We start from the raw sequence: 19480 nt of genomic DNA, 5'->3' as shown, positions 1-19480 counted from the left end.
TATGAAAAACTATTATCAATAATAATAATATGTCGGGGCCAGTGTCTGTGTCAGTGTGTCCATTAAATTAGGAAAAGTTGTGAAATATGTCACATATTTAGAGACGCTAGAGACTGTTAAACTGCTCTGAAATAAACTCTGATGTGTTTCTGTTATTTAGCCTAGTCCACTGACTAAAATGGTTGCCAGGGTAAAAGAAATAGAACACCATACGATTCAATGATACAACAAACCACATCCTCAAAAGTGGAAACACAGTTTCTCTCTGTGTTTTTTCTAAAACCAAGGCTGAATATCTTTCATGAAGCTAAGGTTTAGTGCCGGGTTGTTATTATGTAAGAATACAATCATTCAGTATAACTAATGAACTGGCAAGTGAGTGTATATAAAAAATGCATTGAACATAGGTGGAAATGTAACTCTAGAAAAAGTCTGGATATAAATATATTGATTCTGCATATTTGATTATGTAACATATGGCGACTAATGGTGGTGGTTATGTAAACAAATATGGAGAAGTATTGGGAGAAGTCATTAACAACTTATCTCTAGCTATGCAATAAATCCAGTAATTTATTGCTATTATTTTCTTTATGTCTGGTGATGATATTTGCTCAGCCAAGAGAAAAACCAAAAAAACGGAGAAACCACCAATAACAACATACAGATCGATTAATAACTAGAAACAGCCTCCCCCCTTGGAGATAATTGCGCGTAAACGCGCTTTGTAGAGTTCCTCGGGTTTTTCTCCCTAGCCGCGTGCGTCTGTGCGCACTTGTGACATCATTGATGGGATTGGCTCGCCCTGGCTGGGGTGGAGAGTCTCTTCTGGAGGCAACAGAGGGAGGAGAGGAGAGTGAGGGACTGATAGAATAGTTTCCACCGGCCACGGACCTCAACGCTGAGCCACTTCCACTCGGAGTGAACCACGCCCCGGGGGCATGGGATACTGTAAGCACCCCAACTGCCATTACCCCTGTCATGGAAGGAGGGATGGACTGTGAGCGGGAGTTTTAGTAGGGTACAGGTTGACACGATGAAGTTCGGGAAGAGCATCTGTGTGCTCAACGTTGGGGGAACCCGGTACGCCTTCACCCGTGAGGTGATCAGGGATTTCCCTCTTCGGCGCGTCAGTCGCCTGCATGCCTGCGCAACTGAGAAAGAGGTCCTTGAACTGTGCGACGACTACGACCGCGACCGGAATGAGTTTTTCTTCGATCGCCACGCTCAAGCGTTTGTGTTCATAATGCTTTACGTGCGCTCCGGTAAACTCAGATTTGTTCCCGGAGTGTGTGAGCTGTCCTTCTACACGGAGATGCTCTACTGGGGGCTGGAGAGCGCGCACTTGGACTCCTGCTGCCAGAAACGCCTGGACGACAGGATGTCCGATATCGGACTGGACAGTCTGTCTGAGGGGGACATCAGGGTGTCAGATGATGAGTCCCAGGGCCCGAGCGAGTCGGTGCAACGGACTGCTCTTACCCGCCGCGCTAGATGTATGGAGAAGATGCGCAAAATGTTTGAGGAGCCCAACTCTTCTCTCGCAGCGCAGCTTTTGGCTTCGGTGTCCGTGATCTTTGTGATCGTTTCTATGATAATGTTGTGCGCTAGCACCCTGCCGGACTGGGACACAGCCAAGAGAAATACTGTGGAGGAGCACAGGTAGGCGGCAGTCAAGGGGTGGATTAAGTTTAAGGAATGAAAGGGGGGGCTGCACGGAAATGTTTAGACACTGCGTTTGCGAATATTCTGCAAGTGAGAGTCCGGCGCGTAAAAGCGAGATCAACAAAACATAACATGTCAAGGATGCGTATCTGTCATTGCAAACACTCCATCAAAAACATAAACACTCATAAATACTTTAGAATCCCGTGCCAACGCCTGCAAGGTTTCAAGGCAGCATTCAAACCAACTGCGCAGTGAGGTCACCGCAGTGAGGCGGTTTTCCATATTCCCCCTTTCTCTGTGCTAATGTTTTTTCTTAACAATGACTGTGAAGCAAGATATTAAAAACATCTTTGCACAGGCATACAGGGAATTTGTCCTGGTTTAGTGAAGTCACTGCGCATAATGACAACTTTCAGGCATTAAATATGAGGATGTTCACATGACAGCAATAGAAGCTCCCAAGGAAACAAATTAATAACCATTCCACAAAAAAGTCAGGTGTTGATCATTAGACCGAAAGCTCTTCTTTGCTCCGTGTCACTAGTTTTACCTCCCAGGCAGTCTTATCGGTTTGATTATCTTGTATTGCACACTGCACACGAAGGACAAACACATCAGATTATATTGGATTGATAATATTTGAGGGCGTAATTAGGTGAAAGTATAATGTGTACTGAGGGATTACATCTTGATGTAAGCAAACAAAAAAAGGGATCGCAGGAACCACCTCCTCTGTAAACCACATTTCGGTCTGTTGTTTTAACTTCAGTTTATGGACACAAGGTGAAGAACTGCGTATCTTTTTCTCAGTTATTTTGGCCGCAGCCTCCCCTCTAGGAAGCCCGAGGCGACTATTCTCTATATAAGGCTGGGTTATGTTCACTCTGGCTGGACATAGTTTTGAATTTTGGATCGGTTACAGTGGTTAGGTAATCAACTAAAAGTGTAGTTTATACTCGGGGTCAAATAGATTCCAATTTACTTTCATGCCAGTACATGATGCAGTTCTCCCAGCAGCCCCAAAATTTAGTTTGCTCTAATAGTGCTGAGAGTTTACCCTTCAGGCACTGCGGTGTGTTTGCATGGTCTCACTACTTTATGAACACCACCACTCATTAACGCAGTTTGATTGCCTTTGCTGTGCTAATCAATGGGATAATTGTGTGGTAGGTTCGGTCACAATCCGTCTTTGAAGGTCTCTAAACCCCCCTCTCTGCAGCTTCCTTGTAATTCATTAGTGCTCCGTGCTCATTGCGGGTCCTCTCGACTTTGTTTACTCGTGTCAGTCCTGTGTTGCGTCACATGCGTTCCATACTTCCCATAATTTGTTTCATCTCTGCTTTGCTTCCTTCTTCTTCGCGTTTGCTGATTGCCAAGCACTATCTCATATCATCCATATCGCTCTGTAGCTCGTCTGTCGTTTCCTGTTTACAGAATGTGCAGCTAATTTTTCTCTCCTCCTCTCCTCCCCGTAGGATAGTGGAGGCTGTGTGCATTGGCTGGTTTACAGCAGAGTGCATAGTGCGCTTTCTGGTGGCCAAAGACAAGTGGGACTTTCTCCGGCGGCCGCTCAACATCATCGATGTGATTGCCATCACCCCCTACTATGTCACCATGGCGATGGCCCGGGCAGGGATGCCAGGTGCCGGGCTCGGGGTTGCTGGAGTGATACTGCGGGTGCTGAGGATGATGCGAGTGTTCTGGCTCATGAAGCTGGCCAGACACTTCCTGGGCCTGCAGACGCTGGGGCTAACACTCAGGCGCTGCTACCGGGAGATGGTCATGCTGATGGTGTTTGTCTGCGTCGCCATGGCAATATACAGCGCACTCGCGCAGCTCTTGGAGCATGGCTTGGATTTGGGCACTCAGAACCAGGATTACGCCAGCATCCCAGCCGCAGCCTGGTGGGTCATCATCTCCATGACTACCGTGGGCTACGGGGACGTGTACCCGGTGACCGTTGGAGGACGGGTGCTCGGGGGAATGTGTGTAGTGAGTGGCATCGTACTCCTGGCGCTGCCCATAACATTCATCTATCACAGTTTTGTTCAGTGCTACCATGAACTCAAACTGCGCTCGGCCAGATGCGCGCGCAACCTGTCAGTGGAGATGCTGCGGTGAACGGGCGTGCAGACCAAACGTCCGTGACCCCGACGACATCAGAAAGAGACTCGATAAACCTACAGACCAGCTGAAATAATGGTCAATACATGGTTCCCTGCCTGAGCAGCACGAGATTTTATTTGCCGCGTAGTTCCTGCCCGTTGCGCTGCTGATCTCTCAGCCACAGCAAGCATGCTCGGTGACTGCCTCCTTAACAACACACCATCAGAAGATAATAATAGGAATACACAAATAATTATTTATTTAACGCACGCAGGTGCAATCAATCCAGTTTTGACAGTGGCTGCTGTTTACACTGTATTCCCATGGTAACAACGCGGGCAGCGATGGCTGCGTCAAGTGCAATGTGTTTGTGCTTGCCTGGCCATCCGCCGTCCACTTTGTCTAAGCTTTGCACCCAGATGGTCCAAGTTACACAAGATTGATGTGTGACCTAGATGCATTCTGCTAAACCTGTGAAATAAAAAGAAGGAGTGAACAAGGGAGTGCAAAGTGGGGATGGAGGAGGGGCTGCGCAGAGGGCTTACCGTGTGGGAGTAGCTTAAGCCAAGGCTAATGAAAATACAGACGGGTCAGTAAGGTCTATGAGGTGGCAGACAATGTGACAGGGCAGATATGATATGAAGTGGAGGATAAGAGATTACGGACCAAACCCGGCGGTACGCGGAGCGAGCCTGAGCGCAAAGAATGAATAGATGGAGTGCGTATTGCTTCTGTTTTTGTGAGTGAATGAGAGGCATTTTGTGTTTCTGCGTCTCCAAGGCAACCTCATCCTCCGACGTGTCAATCACCACGGCAGTTGATTTGTGTGTAAATAGGCCGCATGCACACACACACGCACTCCCGGTTTCTCATCTTGTGACTCGAGGGAACGGCGCACCGCGCGACTGGTTGAAATAACGACCAAAAAAAAAAAAGAAAGAAAGAAAAAAGAAGAAGCGAGCGTGGAAAAAAAGTGAACATCCGAAGCTGTCAGAGATGATGGTTCTGACATTCGTGATTCAGACATGTTTGTGCTCTTTGTGGTTTGCCAAGAGTATACGATTTGTTGAAGAGACACATGATCCAAACAAACAAGTCAACACCTCTCCCACACAACAGTCTTTCTCTGCATCTCCTCTCCTCTTCCTCCTGTTGCCATCAACTATCCTTTTTTTTTTCCACTTCAAGATCCTCTTCTTCTTCTTCTCCTTCTTCTCCCGCAGAGGAAATTAAACAATTAACGAGCCTGTTCGTTATCTGTCTGTCTTTAAATTTAAAGTCTGTTATTTCCTTCATAATCGTTGTGGCCTCCGTACTATGTTTCTGCAGACATCTCAATATCCTTGTTGTTGTTACTGGTGTGCTTTTTAAGTGGTTTTACTGTCATAAAATGAAACACAATCAGTACTTTATTACCTACCTTATATTGCATAAACCATGTAGCACAGTTTATAGCCCGGTGAATTTTTGGCCTACCCTGATTGAGACCATCAGTCAACACATTTTCATCATTACATTATGGCCTTGTAATTAATGTGATCAATGTATGACCTTTTATAATAAAACTACTCGGTGAAAAATGTCTGTAAACGTCTGATAGCATGTTACAAATCAAACTGCGGTGTAAGATTCCATCATCTAGCTTTCAAGGCACGAGAACACGGTTTTAAGATTTGCACATTCCTCATCGTGCGGCCTAAAATATTCCTCCTAATGAACCGAATCAACAAAACTAATTAATGCGACACTGAATGACCTCAAGACATGATTCATGGGGAAAGAATTTTAGGAGGCTGGAGCCTCACCGTAGGTAAGTGTTTGTGTGTGTGTGAGGATGCACTATTTAAACCCCTGCGCCTGCCTCCCGTAGGCAATAAAACCAACATCATTTGATGTTACAAACACCTGCGCCCATTGGCAAGGGCATTCAGTGCACTCATCACATTCACACTGGGGTGAGCATTGCACCATAGTCTGGTTCACAAAGTACTGCCATAAGGGTAAATCGAATCACAAACTTCTGCTAAAGTGCTCTCCGGGTTCAAACGTGCTACACGTGTTGAGCATCAATCAATGAGCTTTTATAGCTGTCTGTGAACTCACTCAGCTCCTTAAGTTATATTCACACCTGAGGTAAATAAAAAATATGGAGAGACATCTCAATATTTATTTTTTTTCTCATAAATCCTGCTTCAGTGCTTCTCGCTGTAGCTTCTACAAGACTAATCTTACTGACGATATGAATAAAATTCTCATTAAAGATATTGATTCATCTATGGCTACCTTTTCCTGCTCTTGGTTAACATTTCCGCCCTTTCTTTATGTCCAAATGACTTATATTCTAGTCAACTGCAAACAGGAATATTTCATCCTGAGAAGAGGGAAAGTGCAAGTACCTCAAAATGGTACTTAAAGGGATATATTGTGCAACATCCTTTTTTAAATTTTATTTTGTTTTAACCCAATTATTCATCACCAGTGTATTTAGCAGCCCCTTGGGATGCCATAAGGGGATAAACACCACATCCAGGCTCTAAAATGATATCATAGCAGAAAGCTGGGGAGATTAATTTAACATTAGCCACCTATATGCACAATGTGTATTGCAGAACATTCATCAACTAACCTAAAAATAAAAAAAAAATGTCAGACCAAATCATTAATCAACCATTTGGAAAAGTCCCAAGTCATGTGTGGGGACTTGCAGGAGTCGGGGTCAGACTCTGATTCATAGTACATGAATTATGTGAAGTATTCATGGTGCAGGTCACTTCCAGAAAGACAGACAAGAGCAGCTACAAGTACGGAAATGGCCTATTTGAGTGGGGACTATAATCCGGGGTATTCAGGAATGAATCATGTAATTTAGAACTGGATCTTGAAAGACACACATTACTGACCAGTGTTGCCGTTTATGCCAATGAGATTGGACTGAGAAAAAAAAAAAAAAAAAAAAAAAAAACTCTTCTCTTGTATATTGCAATACAGTACACAAACTACATCTTCCAAAATAATACAATGCTAGAAGGAGTGAGGGACATAAAGATTCAAGCAAACATTTCACCAAAGCAGTATACGCCCCTTTTTTTTCAGAAATCTTATTTATTTATTTAATCATTGTTGTGTCAGATACTGGTCTCTAGCTTTGGCAACATATATTCTAAGACATATATGAAAATACCTCGATGTCGAATTTAATTTCAAGGGGGCTTTAAGAAATAATTTAACTTCATTCTGTTGCTTTCTTTACTTTGTGTCCTGGTTTCTTGGTAATTGCTACGATATTTTATTTTTATTTCTGTTCTTTCTTGTGTTAAGTCGCCTGGATTTTTTTGTTTTTGTTTTGAAGATAATACGAATCAATAAAGAGAGAAAACATGTCTTTACCGTTGACTGTGTCTTTGCCTCCTCCGGACCGCCTGTCGATTTTTAAACGGGCACCGTTGAGCCAGCCGAGTGCTACGTCACTTTCCGTCGACGGTCGCAGCAGGAAGTCCCTTCCCGGTTGATTTGTGTTGTGGACGGCACCTCTCCCTGCCCTTCACCAGCAAAAATGTACTACAAGTTGAGCGGTTTCACCCAGAAATTGACGGGTGTTTCAGACACGACCGCCTACAGACCTCAGGTGAGTCACAGAGGCGGGTCGTCTTTCACGTTGGAGCAGGAAACCGTCCTGACCTGACCTTGATGTCGGTGTGTTGCATCACGAACCACTGCCGGTTCTCTAATCTCGTTACTGTGGTTTAAAACTAACAAGAAACACAGCGCAGGTGACTTTACGAGATGCATTTTGTGCTTTTTAAAACTCACCCTGCTTCCTTGACGGTTTTACCAGATTTAGAAATAATTATTTACTGTAGTTTCCTGTGTGATTACGCGGTGGTTAAATTTTATCTGCGCCAAATCCCCTCAGACTTCATCCCCGAAGAAGTAGTCTACTTTCATTTGTAGTTTTTTTTATCACGCAAATAAAATTTTGGAATATGATCTCTAAGAATAGAGAGGTTTGCCCTTTCCTTTTTAAAATGCCTGGTACATTGTGATTCCTTTTTCTCATTACTTCCGTATCTGGGAACCTTTATTTTTTAAAGGTTATTTACAATCTGTGGATCTGGCCTTTGTGTGACTTTACAGCCAATTTCGAAACTCGATGGCCCCTCACAGCATCTGCCAGAGGTGACCTTTAATATGGCTCCTCTTTCTGCCCTTTATCCTATGCTCTCTTTGTTTTGCTTTGATTGTAGGTTAACTGACAACGAATGCTATCAGGCATCACGTTTGCTGAAGGAGAATACTTCTGGAACATGAATATTATAATGACATATACATTAGTCCTGGTACAAGTAACTCAAGTAAAGTATTTAAATGATTTTACATTATATATATACATCATAATGCATAGACTTATACAAATTAGTTCTCCTACACAAGACATATCTCAGAGCAAAGTCCGTGTGTACATTACAACAAATTTCTGTCACAGGCCGGATATGAGGTGCTGGATACTAAAGTCAACGTCTAACAGCTGCTTATATTTTTCTGGCTTAATGGTATCAGTAAACACAGTTTATCCATTTTCATGAACCCTCTGGTCATATGTTGTCATACATGCCTGTTTATTAGGTGCAGTGGTGAAAACGTATGCGTTGTAATATAACAGTAATACACTACATCCTTCAACACAGGTGGCACGTTAACTGTATGATCATTTTAGAGAATGTAGATGCTGTTCACATGTATTTAAATAAGCCCAAAGTGTTTCTGTTTCTGTCACAACATGCGGTTGTAAAAAGTAGTAGAAACAAGAACCACAACCTCCAAAATGAAAGCACATGTGAATGTGAACAACTCTCTCTATGTTATTTTTAAACCAAGGTTGAATATCTTAACCTTCATGAAGCTAAGATTTAGACCAGGACTGTTTCACTTGTGTGCATAATGACGTGGCAAATGTAGTTCAGAAACACCACAGACTATATTTTCTAAAATTACCTTACAGGTAAACAACATTAACTGGACTCTCAGGTGCCATTTGAAACTATGTACACTGAACAGACAGAAATGCATTCTCGTCATTCCTAAGTAATATCAGCCAAGCAGCCGAACTTGAGTCCATTTTTATTCCTTCACTAGCTGCGTTTCCGTAACATTTTTCATGATACTGTACGGATCCCGATGCTTAAGTCACGATATGATACATTATTACAACACATTGATATATTCTATATAATTCACCGAAAAGTTTTTAAATGCAGCTTCAAATACAAGTTGTATATTTGTACATCCGATGATAACTCTTTGGACAAACCGAGTCGAAAAAACTATATCAGTTGTCTGCTTGAACAAAAATGTGTTTCACTGTTTGAAACCTCCACTGAACAGATGACTATGCGCACGTATTGCCTATGTTCTGTATTATTCGGTGTAGCGCTGCTGTGCTTACACCTCATGGGGTCTCATTAGTCGAGTTCGCAAATTGGTTGTGTTCTCTGAATACCAGGGAACACTGTGCAGCGAGGTGTCGCTACAGCAACACCTTGCGGAGCGTAGGTGCGAAAGTCGTTCACAATCGAGATCTTCTTTTAAAATCGATATAAAGACATTCGAAATCAAAATTGTATCGCAATATATTGCCTTATTGATATTTTTCCCACCTCATGTTTTAGCTTTATATATTTGAGAGGTTTTTCGAAATGTAGGAATTCCATTACCAGTTTTTCTTTTTCTTTTCTTTTTTTGCGTATTTCCAGGGGTAATGGAAACACAGCAACAGTCGCCTCTAGTTGCACACATTTGGCAAATTGATACAGGCAGGTTGCTTGGATGGCAAAACACTGACACAGTGAGTCATGCAGTCATGCATTCAGGCAATAAAGAGTTTTATAAGAGATCATCACGTCTAACTTGCGTTTCTGAAAAGCCACACCGGGAGATCTGGAGAAATACAAAGAGGAGTTATCTCTGTATTTCTGGTATAACTGGCTCAAATTTGTTCCTGCTGCGAACACATTCAGCGAAGGCCCTTCTTAACTAACTAAGTAAAAATAATCTGCTCTTTGTACCTCTGCGTTTTCATGTGTCAGGTTTAATTTCCCCGCTCCCACTCACATCTGCCTCCTCTGCGCGTTCTAGCAAGGTAATGGGTAATCCTGGTAACTTTCAGAAGCAAAGTGGGTGAGAAGCTTCTGCCAAGTGAGAGGACACAAAATCAGTCGGGCTTCGTTAGCACTGCAACGTGCCTCAAAGTATGAAATAAACATACAAAACACACATAGTAAGGAGATTTTTACTGATATAGCTTGGAACTCCTGTACACAGAAATAACCCTCTATGTAAATCCTACTCGAGTTGCTCTTTAATAATGCAGGCGCATAAACAGTCTCACAGGTGGATCCATAACTTGCAAGACGAGATCAATCAAGCCCTCTTGTAAACACTCGTATTAATGCAACAGCTATGAGCTCGGCAGAGTGCTTACAAAACAACTATGGATTTTTTTGTTGTTGTACTTGATTTAAAGACGATCAATGTGAAGGGTCTTTTCTCTTCATTGTTATTATTGGCACATTGGTTCAAATCCCGTAGCTGCGCACCGCACTAATAAGACACCGGGTAAGAAATGCAGGGAGACACAAATTCTGGAGTCATTAATTATCTACTGAGCTAAAATATTTGAAATGCTGGCATTCCCTTAGACTGTAAATTACCCTCGCAAAGGCTTTTCGTTATGATTACTGTGTGGTCATGGCATCTTATTAGTCTGAAATGCAAGCATAATTTAACCCACAAATTTGAACTGGATCAGGAAAAAAAAAAAAATCGTTGACTCTTTTCATGCTGCAGTTTTTGAGATCGCATCCCATTCGCTCTCTGGTGTGTCCCCTTTAATTTAACCGCGTTCAGGGGCGTCACCAGGTTTTAAGGACGGGGGAGGCTCGGCCCCCAGGAGATGCGCCGGATGTGAGCGGACGTAGCGCACGAGCACAAAATTGTGCCTGTATTGAATGTCATTGATGCATTGTGGATGTACAAATTATGTATAAAGCAAAGAACTTACTCCCAGGAAAGCATACTTGGAAATTTGATGGAAGATGTTTAGGTTTTGGAGTTAGCGCTAAGCACAACGCTAAGAACTTTGTGGTCAGAGCTGAAAATGCGTGAGTGTGGAGGATCAGTTTTCTCAAGATGAATGGGCTAAAATACCTGTAGCTTATTTTAATAAGGTTTCAGAGGGCTATCTGACACATTTGACTCAAGTTCAACAATTTAAAGTCAATGCTACCAACTACTAGCATATACTAGCAAATATTAGCGTTGACTAAAAGTGTACTTAAATATGTGAAAACTGGGATGAAAGAAATAGAATCTGAGACAACTCTTCCTCTCTACTACTATTCTGCTAATAAGTAGGGATCCTATGTAGCTGGTCGTAGCCTGACGTGCACCTTCCCAGAAATGTAACTACGTGCCATGGCGATGCAGACCACAAAAGCTATGATTGGTCTGCTTGGTGGTATCATGTCTCCACTTTAGCGGTTTGGGGTGCTTCTCCATCTCTGCAGTTTTCAAATTGATTGGTTGGTTTTGGAACATGTTGAGGAAAGGTTAACTGAGGAGGTTTGGAGATACAAACCTTTGCACGACTCGTGTTTGGCAAAATTTCAGCAAAAGTTTCCGTCGCCATTGTTGAGCCAGGAAGTAGAAACAGAAATTACCGATCGAGCCAGATTGATGTGCACACAAGTATAAATGGCTCACACCGACGTAGGCTCCATAGGTCCGTAGGTTACAGCGTCTCGTCCTGCAGAGGCCTTTAGACTTTATTGATCTACTGGAAGGGAAATTGGTTGGTCACAGTAGCTCATTTTATCTGCCCGTCTACATGTGTACACAAGATTTGTGTAAACATGTGGATAGATTAAATGAAAAACCCGACTGTGGTGAATGTAACTTTGTGACTTCCACTGTACAATCAAACTGTACATTCGTTATTCTAACCGGCCTTTTGTCTCTGTTCAGGGTCTGAAGCCGGGCGTCCCAGCAGAGCCCCCAGCCATGGTCTTTGCCGCGCCCACCAAGTTTGCATCAGAAGCCGGCACGGCGGAGTACATGGGAGTAAACCGGGTTCCTGACCTCCAGAGGATATTCCAGGTAATGAAGAGCTCCTTTGTGTAGTGAATCGTGCTTTTTAATAATCGAAATAGTATTCAGAATGGCCCGAGTGATGAATTAGCATATGGTGATGACTGATATTTATTCAAGTCTCTCCGTTCTTAATAGCCTTCTCCCATCCCCTCAGCATTCATCACTCAGCAGGCAGTTGCAGAAATAATAAGAGCGGGGCGATGTCGGGCGCAGCAATCACTCACGCAAATGAAAATAACAGCATCGGCTGCAGCAGTATTCCGCTTGCCTTTTATTTTGTTTTGTTTTTTTTTTTTTTTTCTAAAGCTGAGCTGCTACTTCAAGAGAAACATCAGCTTTCAAGACAAATTGTGCTTTACAGAACCCCGCTTTTCATCATCCGGCAATCACTGGTTGTCTTTTTACTACAGTTAAAAAGCGTGCACTCTTGTCGAGGACCTTATTGTGTTGTGGTGTGCGACAAAGAAGATTCATAAAATGACCTTCACCGTTCAAATGTAGCAGACTGGCAGAATTTTCCGAATTCATTTTCATTAACTCTCTCCTTTTTGTTTTTCTTTCCTCCCCCCTCGTCTCTCAGACATCAGACAGCGTCCCCGTTCATCTGAAGCGCGGCGTCCCCGACAAGCTGCTGTACCGCACCACCATGGCTCTCACCTTGGGCGGCATCGCCTACTGTCTGGTGGCCCTTTACATCGCAGCGCAGCCAAACAAAAAGTGACCAACGCAAACGCCGCACCTTTTTCACGCAGCACCTCTGTGAAGTCGCTGCTGGATGCAATCAACTCAACATTCACAGTGTCCACCTGCCCTCGCTAAGACACCTCTTGGGACTCTTTTGAGATGAGAAGCCATCGCTGTCAGGACGTCAAACCAATTAAATCCACAAATACAATGTCCGTCTGTCTTTGAATGAAAAATGATGATGTCTAAGTTAATAAATTTTAGGGGAGAAAAGACGAAAGACGCTTGAGTTCAAGTCATTTCCGTTTTTTTATTTCTGTATCGCGTCGCCGTCTCGGCCTCACTCTGCTAGCGACACCGTTATTGCCAATCAACCCACAGATGCGTGAGTCCCCACATAAACGGTTCAGACCCCCCGTTATCCGTCTCGGGGAAGAAATCGAGACGTTAAGATTGATTTTTTTATTTATTTTTTTTTTTTCCCTCACCGCCTTCAACAGGCTCCCAGTAGTGCGGCGATATGTGTGCGAGAGAGAAAGCAGGCATGATGCAGGCACGCCGTCTGGAACATAGCTGCTGCTCACTTGGCTTAAATAACGTCTCATACAGTATTTATATGTGTGGGCCCCGGTGTGATGTCGGATGCTCCTCTCCATCTCATAGCAGATGATTGTCTCTTTCTTTGCCTTTAGTCTCTTGTCCTATAGAACCGATTAATTGTATTTTTTTTTTATTTGTACCCTGGAGCAGATTAGGCTGGCGCTTGCAACGTAACACTTGAATGGGAACATATGCAAAGTCCCTGAAGTGCAAATCTACAACGGTTCTAATAATCTGTGTTATTCAATGGAGGAAAATGTAAGTTCTTCACATACTACACGCATATGGTTTTATACTTAAATACTGTACTTGGGTAGATACCCGCACACCTGCTTATTTGTCCAAACAGCCGATCTGGCTTAACATTATGACCACCTTCCTAATATTGTGTAGGTCTGCCTTATGCATCCCAAACTGTTGGTGTCTGGCAACGGGATGTTGTTAGTGGGGGGGCTTTGGGTCCTTTGGGTTGAGGAGAGGAGACTGTGGATGATCCCACAGATACTTGATCTAGTGAATTTGGAGGCCAGGTCAACACCTTGTGGTCTATGTCAGGCTGCATCTTGCTGCTGCCATCAATTGTCATTGTTATGGGGTGGGGGGTGCCTGGTCTGGTCTAGGTGGGTGCTACATGTCTAAGTAACATCCACACGAATACCAGGTCCAAAAAAAGTTTCCCAACATAACACTCAATTGTCACAAGATGCTCAGTGTTATTTACCTCTCCTGTCAATGGTTTTAATGTTGTGGCTGATCGGTGTACAGGTCAAGAGATTTTTGATCGGGCAGTGACTGGGACTTTCACACGCGACAGTCTCCAGAGTCTTGCACAGAAAGGCGTAAAAGCGGAGCCAAAGGATGCGCTGACTCAGACCGCCAGTCTTTACAACCGCGGCGAGCAGCAGAGCTCCTCAGAACGCACATGTTGAACAGCAGAAGACCATCCTGAGTTCCTCTCCCGTCAGCCAAGATCAAAAATACGAGGCCGCAGTGGACGTAGGCTCACGAAAAACTGGACAGCTGGGGGAAAAAAATTTAAAAAAAAAACAACGTAGCCCGTCTGACGAAACCTCGAGACACGCAGATGGTCGACTCACAACTTGGCATCAGCGGCACGGATCCAAGGACCCAGCCTCCCTTGTGTCAACAGTCCAGGCTGCTGCTGATGGTGGAGGTGGTGGTGGTGGTGGCGGCGAGTGTTGTCTTGGCACACAGGGTGGGCCTGTTAATACAGATCGGTCGTTGATTGCGGTCTATCTGAGCACTGTCGCTAAACACGTGCATCCATATGCGGCCTCAATTTACCATCTTTGAATGACGCCTACCATGCACCTTGTAGCACAAAAGCAAAAACAGGTTTAATGAAAAGGAAAACGTGCGCATCAGACGTAGAGCAATAGCAGCGTCTCAAAGAAAAGATCTCGGCATCTCATAAAAATCGATGCTACCAAGAACTGAGTCTGCTCAGAGAATAAAAGGATTACCTACTAGGTATTAGGTTTGTGCTCGCTCACAAGTCCCCATATTGATCATTGATTGGTTTCTCCGTTATGTTTTGGTTTCATTTAAATTGCAGTCTGCAGCCATTTCTGTGAGAAGTCTTCCTTGCCAGCAGATAAAAGTGTTTAAAGGAGGGAATTAATATATTTTGTCATAGGTTTCGCAGGATTTTATCTTTTTGTTTCACTTTCTAATGTGAATAAGGTTGAAAAATATGTGAGGTCGCGTTGTTTAATTGCACTGAACCAGCACTTATCTCCTACTTTCTAAAATGTAAATGTGGAATTAGAACTTGTCTGTCTTGTTTACTTAAATTTCTTTCCCTTAAATTTCTTTGCCAAACACGTTTCCTGACTTGGATATATCCAGGAGAAATCTTTCTTCCCCCCTTTTCAAGATTTTAAACCCTGCAAAGGTGTCTGGAAGCCATTATCATCAAAGGAGAGTGCAGCAAGTTGTTACACCTCGATGTGCCCGGCGCCTTCTTGCACTGATTGCGCACTGATGAGGCTATTATTTTAGCTTGCAACGTCTACATTTAGGCATCCTTAGCACGAGGAAATCAGCGAGCCAGGCAGCGCAGTGGTCAGAGGCTCAGCCATCCGACCTCTGTCCATCTGTCGGTGAATTGACTTTCAGACGAAATTACCGACCGGGGACGTGATGACTTTATTTAACGTTGCAGCTTTTGCATATGCGAAGCGAGCTGCATAAATATTCACAAAACGGAACCGTGATTTTCTCTTTAGTCTCCTGTCAACCGATCTGAGGGGGTGTTGCCATGGAGACGTGGCTCAGAGACTAACTTTTATTCAGCCGGGCTTTATTGTTTGTTTGCTTAAAGACCCTGTTCTTTGGGGTTTGAACCGGTTCAGATAATACCAAGTTCCCACAATCAGTTTGATCGGAGATTAGAAAAATGTGCAGACAACATATGTTTTTATTGTGGTTTATTAATGTTGTGTTGTTTTGCTAGATCAAATGTCAGGGAGTTGTACTTCAGATTGATCCTCTAGATGCTGTGAATGTGTTTCCTAGAAATCATTAAATCTCATTAAATTTCCAGGGCAGTCACCTAACATCTTGTTTTGATGATAACCCCTCGTGCCTGCTTTTTGTTGAGAAATCCTTCAGCGTCCCCTCGACGCCGTCTCCCCAACCCCTCTTGCGTCATGACAGCCCACTCGTGTTTCCCTCGTTAACAATGGGTCCCTTTTGTCGCCGCCTCGAGAGCAGACAGGAGAGACTGGAGAGCTCCACGACAACATGTTCGCGGCCCGGTAACACAGCGCTCTAAGTGTTAATGAAGAGCACACCGGGGAGGGGGGGGGGGAGGTGAGTGTGAAGAGAGGAATCTGGGGCAAAAGGAGAGACTAAACACAGGAAGCAAGTGAAATGTGAGGAGGGGGAGGAAGAGGGTGAGAAGAAGGCTGTCAAATGGAGGATAGGTGTGATTTATCTGAGGAAAAATTAAAAAAGGAAGGAATCCCCCGCTCAGGAAGCTGTTTACATCCTCTATAAAAAATATCCATGTGCCCTCTCATAGTATCCTCCACCATCCAAAAAATAATAAATAAAAAAAACTAGGGGTGCATATTGGCAAGGACTTCACGATACGATACGTATCACGATATGTATCACGATACTTGAGTCACGATATTGCGATATATTGCAGTATTCCACATAGTTCACTGAGAAATTTTAAATGCAGCTTAAAATACACTTTGTATATATATGTACATCAAAAATCAGTAAATAATCCAAATGATCCATTTCCAGTTTATGGCACTTGTACAGAATAAGCTGTGGTGGAGGTGTGGAAGACTTTGTCATTTTCTTTTAAAAAATCGATATTAAGACATTCAAAATCGATATTGTATCGAAGAAAATATAAAGAAATCGTGATATATTGCCATATTTTTCCCGCAACCAAAAATAAACAAACAAAAAAAACACAATCATTATCAGTTCCACAAGCCTTCGACCAAGCTTTCAATTTAACATCAAAACCTATAATCAAGTCTCAGATAAGGAAGCTGCTCTTTTTCCATCTCTTATTCTCAGTACACATTTAATATTTATTCTGGCACTCTATCCCATCCACACCTCTGCACCACTCACAGTAAATCTATTGAAGTACTTCAACCTGTTCAATAATGTACAGTGCGCCAAGAGACACTAGACTCAAAGTCCAAGTCCTTCAAGAACATTTTAAGCAAATACAGCATTTAGTCATAAAACAAGACAATGGTCGAGGATTTATCTGCAGATGGCAAAACTCACTGATGGACAGCACTGTGATGCCTGAAGCTGTTTACCTTAGATGGCTGAGAGTTGCTGCAACAAAGTTTTTAAATAAAAGTGCATATTTAGTAATAGGCAGTTTTGGCCTTAATTGAAATCTATTAACAAAAATACGACAAAAATCCTTTCCGTTCCCTTCCCTTACCACAACTATATATTTAATTTATAGCTTGTCCTGTCTGTTTGCATACCACTGTATTTCCCCAACGTTAGCATTTGTATGGTGTCATGTTTCTGGTCTCTGGGTGAAAATAAAAAAGCCGATGTTCTCACTGCGTCTCACTGTGTTTTGTGTAATTCCCTCAAATCACAGGCAGACAGACACAAGTGGCTTTCTTCAAACTTAACGAGGCACTTTCACACAAAAAAAAATACTACTGCTACTGAATAAAATGAGAGTAAATGTATATATATAAAAAAAAATAGGAATGCAATAACACTTGTATTTTGATTTCCACCGTTTACTTGTTGGACTTTCTCAAAGTGTTTCTTTCTCTTTGGTGCACAGCTTTTTAAAGCTATTTCTTGCTGGAACTATAAGTTAATAAGAGTTGTGGGACTGAACCTTGCATTAAATATGCAGGTTGTAAAACCAAAATGATATAATGGGGGTTCGGAGGCCGTGCAAAGCGGCAGATGGAGCCGTGTGTAAACTCTTGTGTGTTGTCAGATTCGCGCGCGATCCTTTCACAACAAATTGACTGAACGCTACTGTCACAAATATCGATTCACTCAGGTTTATTATTTCGGGCGCCGCTGTCCAAGAGCAGATGATTCAACGACGGCGTCTCCTTCCCTTTGCTCTCCTCGGAGGAACAAAGCAGAAAACAAACAGCGGATCTGCAAACACAGAGTGTAACAACCGCCTTGCAGAAGAGGCTGGGGAGAGGGGACGGGCGGGGAGTGACAAATTACCTCTCCTCACAATGCCCTGCCACAATAGCTCTGCCTGAGAACAAATAATGAATAAATAAAGTTCTCAGAGATTGAATGAGGGGAGCAATTTGTGAAGCAGTGGCTTGTGTGCGTGTGTGCGTGTGTGAATGGACTTGCTCTCGTCTCAGATGAAACAACCACAAGTGGAACTGAAAGCAGGAAGAAAGCGGCTCAAAACTGATTTCTGTCCACGTCGACTGCACGCGCAAAGAAACACATCGAAGCACACAGGAAGAGACACTTCAAAATCGCCCCATCTGACACGTGCGGCTCATTTGAGCTGTCCTAAAAATACACCCTCAGGCTGCAGTGATACCGGAGGTGAAATCGGGGTGAGATTTAGCTCGGGTCTGGGTGAAATCACTTTGTTCGCACCCTTTGGTCCCCGAGGGCCAGTTCCCTCTACATCCTCGGGCAAACAGCGTCTCGTAGCTGAGGTGGAAAATTGAAATGATAAAAAAAAAGAGAGAGAACCAGGGTAATGTTGTTAACAGCATGAGGTCAAAACTGAATTTGATCAGAGATGGAAGGAGAGAGTGAAGGATGAAAAAAAGTGTGTTGATTGGTCTTGGTGGGCTTCTTCTCTCTTCACATTTTCCTTCATACAGGCTGTTTTTTTTCCAGCCTCTCTCCAGTAACAACCTTACATGAGAACTCCCCCTCCCCGGCTACGTCCTGAAACTGTCCCTCAGTCTCAGTAACGCTCAACAATAAATTTCACTCTCTCCCTTTCTGTGTAGTTCTTGGATGCATTTACTTAAGTTGCGATGTATTACATGAGTCGAGACACCGTGCAAAGGAAAAAAAAAAAAAAAGGTATCCCAGACAGAATTTACTGAGCGATTTGACACCGCAATGCAGAAAATGTAAGTTTCATCGTGGTTTCTTTCTTTCTGGCTGCAAGGGAGAACAAGAGATGTGGGCGACACGAAAGGAGGAAAATTAATGTCCCCGAAATGAAAGCGAATCAATATGGTTGCCCGAGGATGTGAAAAGGTGGAATGAGGAGGAGAGCCGGGGCGGGAGGAGGGTGCTGAAATAGAGTTGGAGCAAGATTAATGGTTGTTTAAAAAGGAACAGTATTCATCAGTAGCCAGCTCCAGGTGCTGGAGTGCGTCAGTGTGTGTGTGTGTGTGTGTGTGTCTGTGTCTGTATCAAGTTTACACTTTAACTCTCCAATTTTCCCTCAAGCCTCTTTCAATAAATGATCACTCAACCATAAAAGTGATTAGTTTGTATGTCTTTGTCTCATATGAGCTTCAATCTCTTCATTTAAACTCATATGAACGCAAACACGTTGCAATGCAACAGCACCACCTACAGGCTCGAGCATTTTTAGATTTAAAAACAAATTCGCCGACGTTGAAGCCGTTTCAAGCTGTGAACTTAGGACAGAAATGATTATTGTTTTGTGCCCTTATGGGACAACTGTTAGCGAAGAGAGACAGGACATGACAGGTTGAGAGAGGAGAGAGAACACAGAGATGAGGGCGGTGGTCATTTAGCGTCTAATCTATTTAATTAAAAAGAGAAAACA

General features: G+C 43.2%; 2 protein-coding genes across 2 annotated transcripts; both read left to right on the top strand.

Moving 5' to 3' along the window:
* Positions 1 to 846: 846 nt before the first annotated feature.
* Positions 847 to 7158, top strand: kcng3 (potassium voltage-gated channel, subfamily G, member 3). Its single transcript, XM_047609885.1, has 2 exons — positions 847 to 1662; positions 3144 to 7158. Exons 1-2 carry the CDS (start codon positions 1037 to 1039, stop codon positions 3787 to 3789), a joined length of 1272 nt encoding a protein of 423 aa, XP_047465841.1. The 5' UTR covers positions 847 to 1036; the 3' UTR covers positions 3790 to 7158.
* A 73-nt stretch (positions 7159 to 7231) lies between these two features.
* Positions 7232 to 12883, top strand: LOC125022894 (cytochrome c oxidase subunit 7A-related protein, mitochondrial). The gene is made up of 3 exons (XM_047609886.1): positions 7232 to 7399; positions 11794 to 11925; positions 12500 to 12883. The coding sequence occupies exons 1-3, from the start codon at positions 7328 to 7330 to the stop codon at positions 12638 to 12640; spliced, it is 345 nt and encodes a 114-aa protein (XP_047465842.1). The 5' UTR covers positions 7232 to 7327; the 3' UTR covers positions 12641 to 12883.
* Positions 12884 to 19480: the final 6597 nt, after the last annotated feature.

This window comes from Mugil cephalus, chromosome 16 (assembly GCF_022458985.1).
Source record: "Mugil cephalus isolate CIBA_MC_2020 chromosome 16, CIBA_Mcephalus_1.1, whole genome shotgun sequence".
Classification (NCBI taxonomy): domain Eukaryota; kingdom Metazoa; phylum Chordata; class Actinopteri; order Mugiliformes; family Mugilidae; genus Mugil; species Mugil cephalus.
The sequence above is the reverse complement of the archived record's forward strand: the minus strand, read 5'-3'. Positions and strand labels throughout refer to the sequence as shown.

Excerpts from the sequence above, each read along its gene's own strand:
- LOC125022894 (XM_047609886.1), top strand. The coding sequence starts at position 7,328 with ATGTACTACAAGTTGAGCGGTTTCACCCAGAAATTGACGGGTGTTTCA. Across the intron at positions 7,400-11,793 it reads CGACCGCCTACAGACCTCAG|GGTCTGAAGCCGGGCGTCCC; the intron begins GTGAGTCACAGA and ends GTCTCTGTTCAG. Across the intron at positions 11,926-12,499 it reads ACCTCCAGAGGATATTCCAG|ACATCAGACAGCGTCCCCGT; the intron begins GTAATGAAGAGC and ends CTCGTCTCTCAG.
- kcng3 (XM_047609885.1), top strand. The coding sequence starts at position 1,037 with ATGAAGTTCGGGAAGAGCATCTGTGTGCTCAACGTTGGGGGAACCCGG. Across the intron at positions 1,663-3,143 it reads AATACTGTGGAGGAGCACAG|GATAGTGGAGGCTGTGTGCA; the intron begins GTAGGCGGCAGT and ends TCCTCCCCGTAG.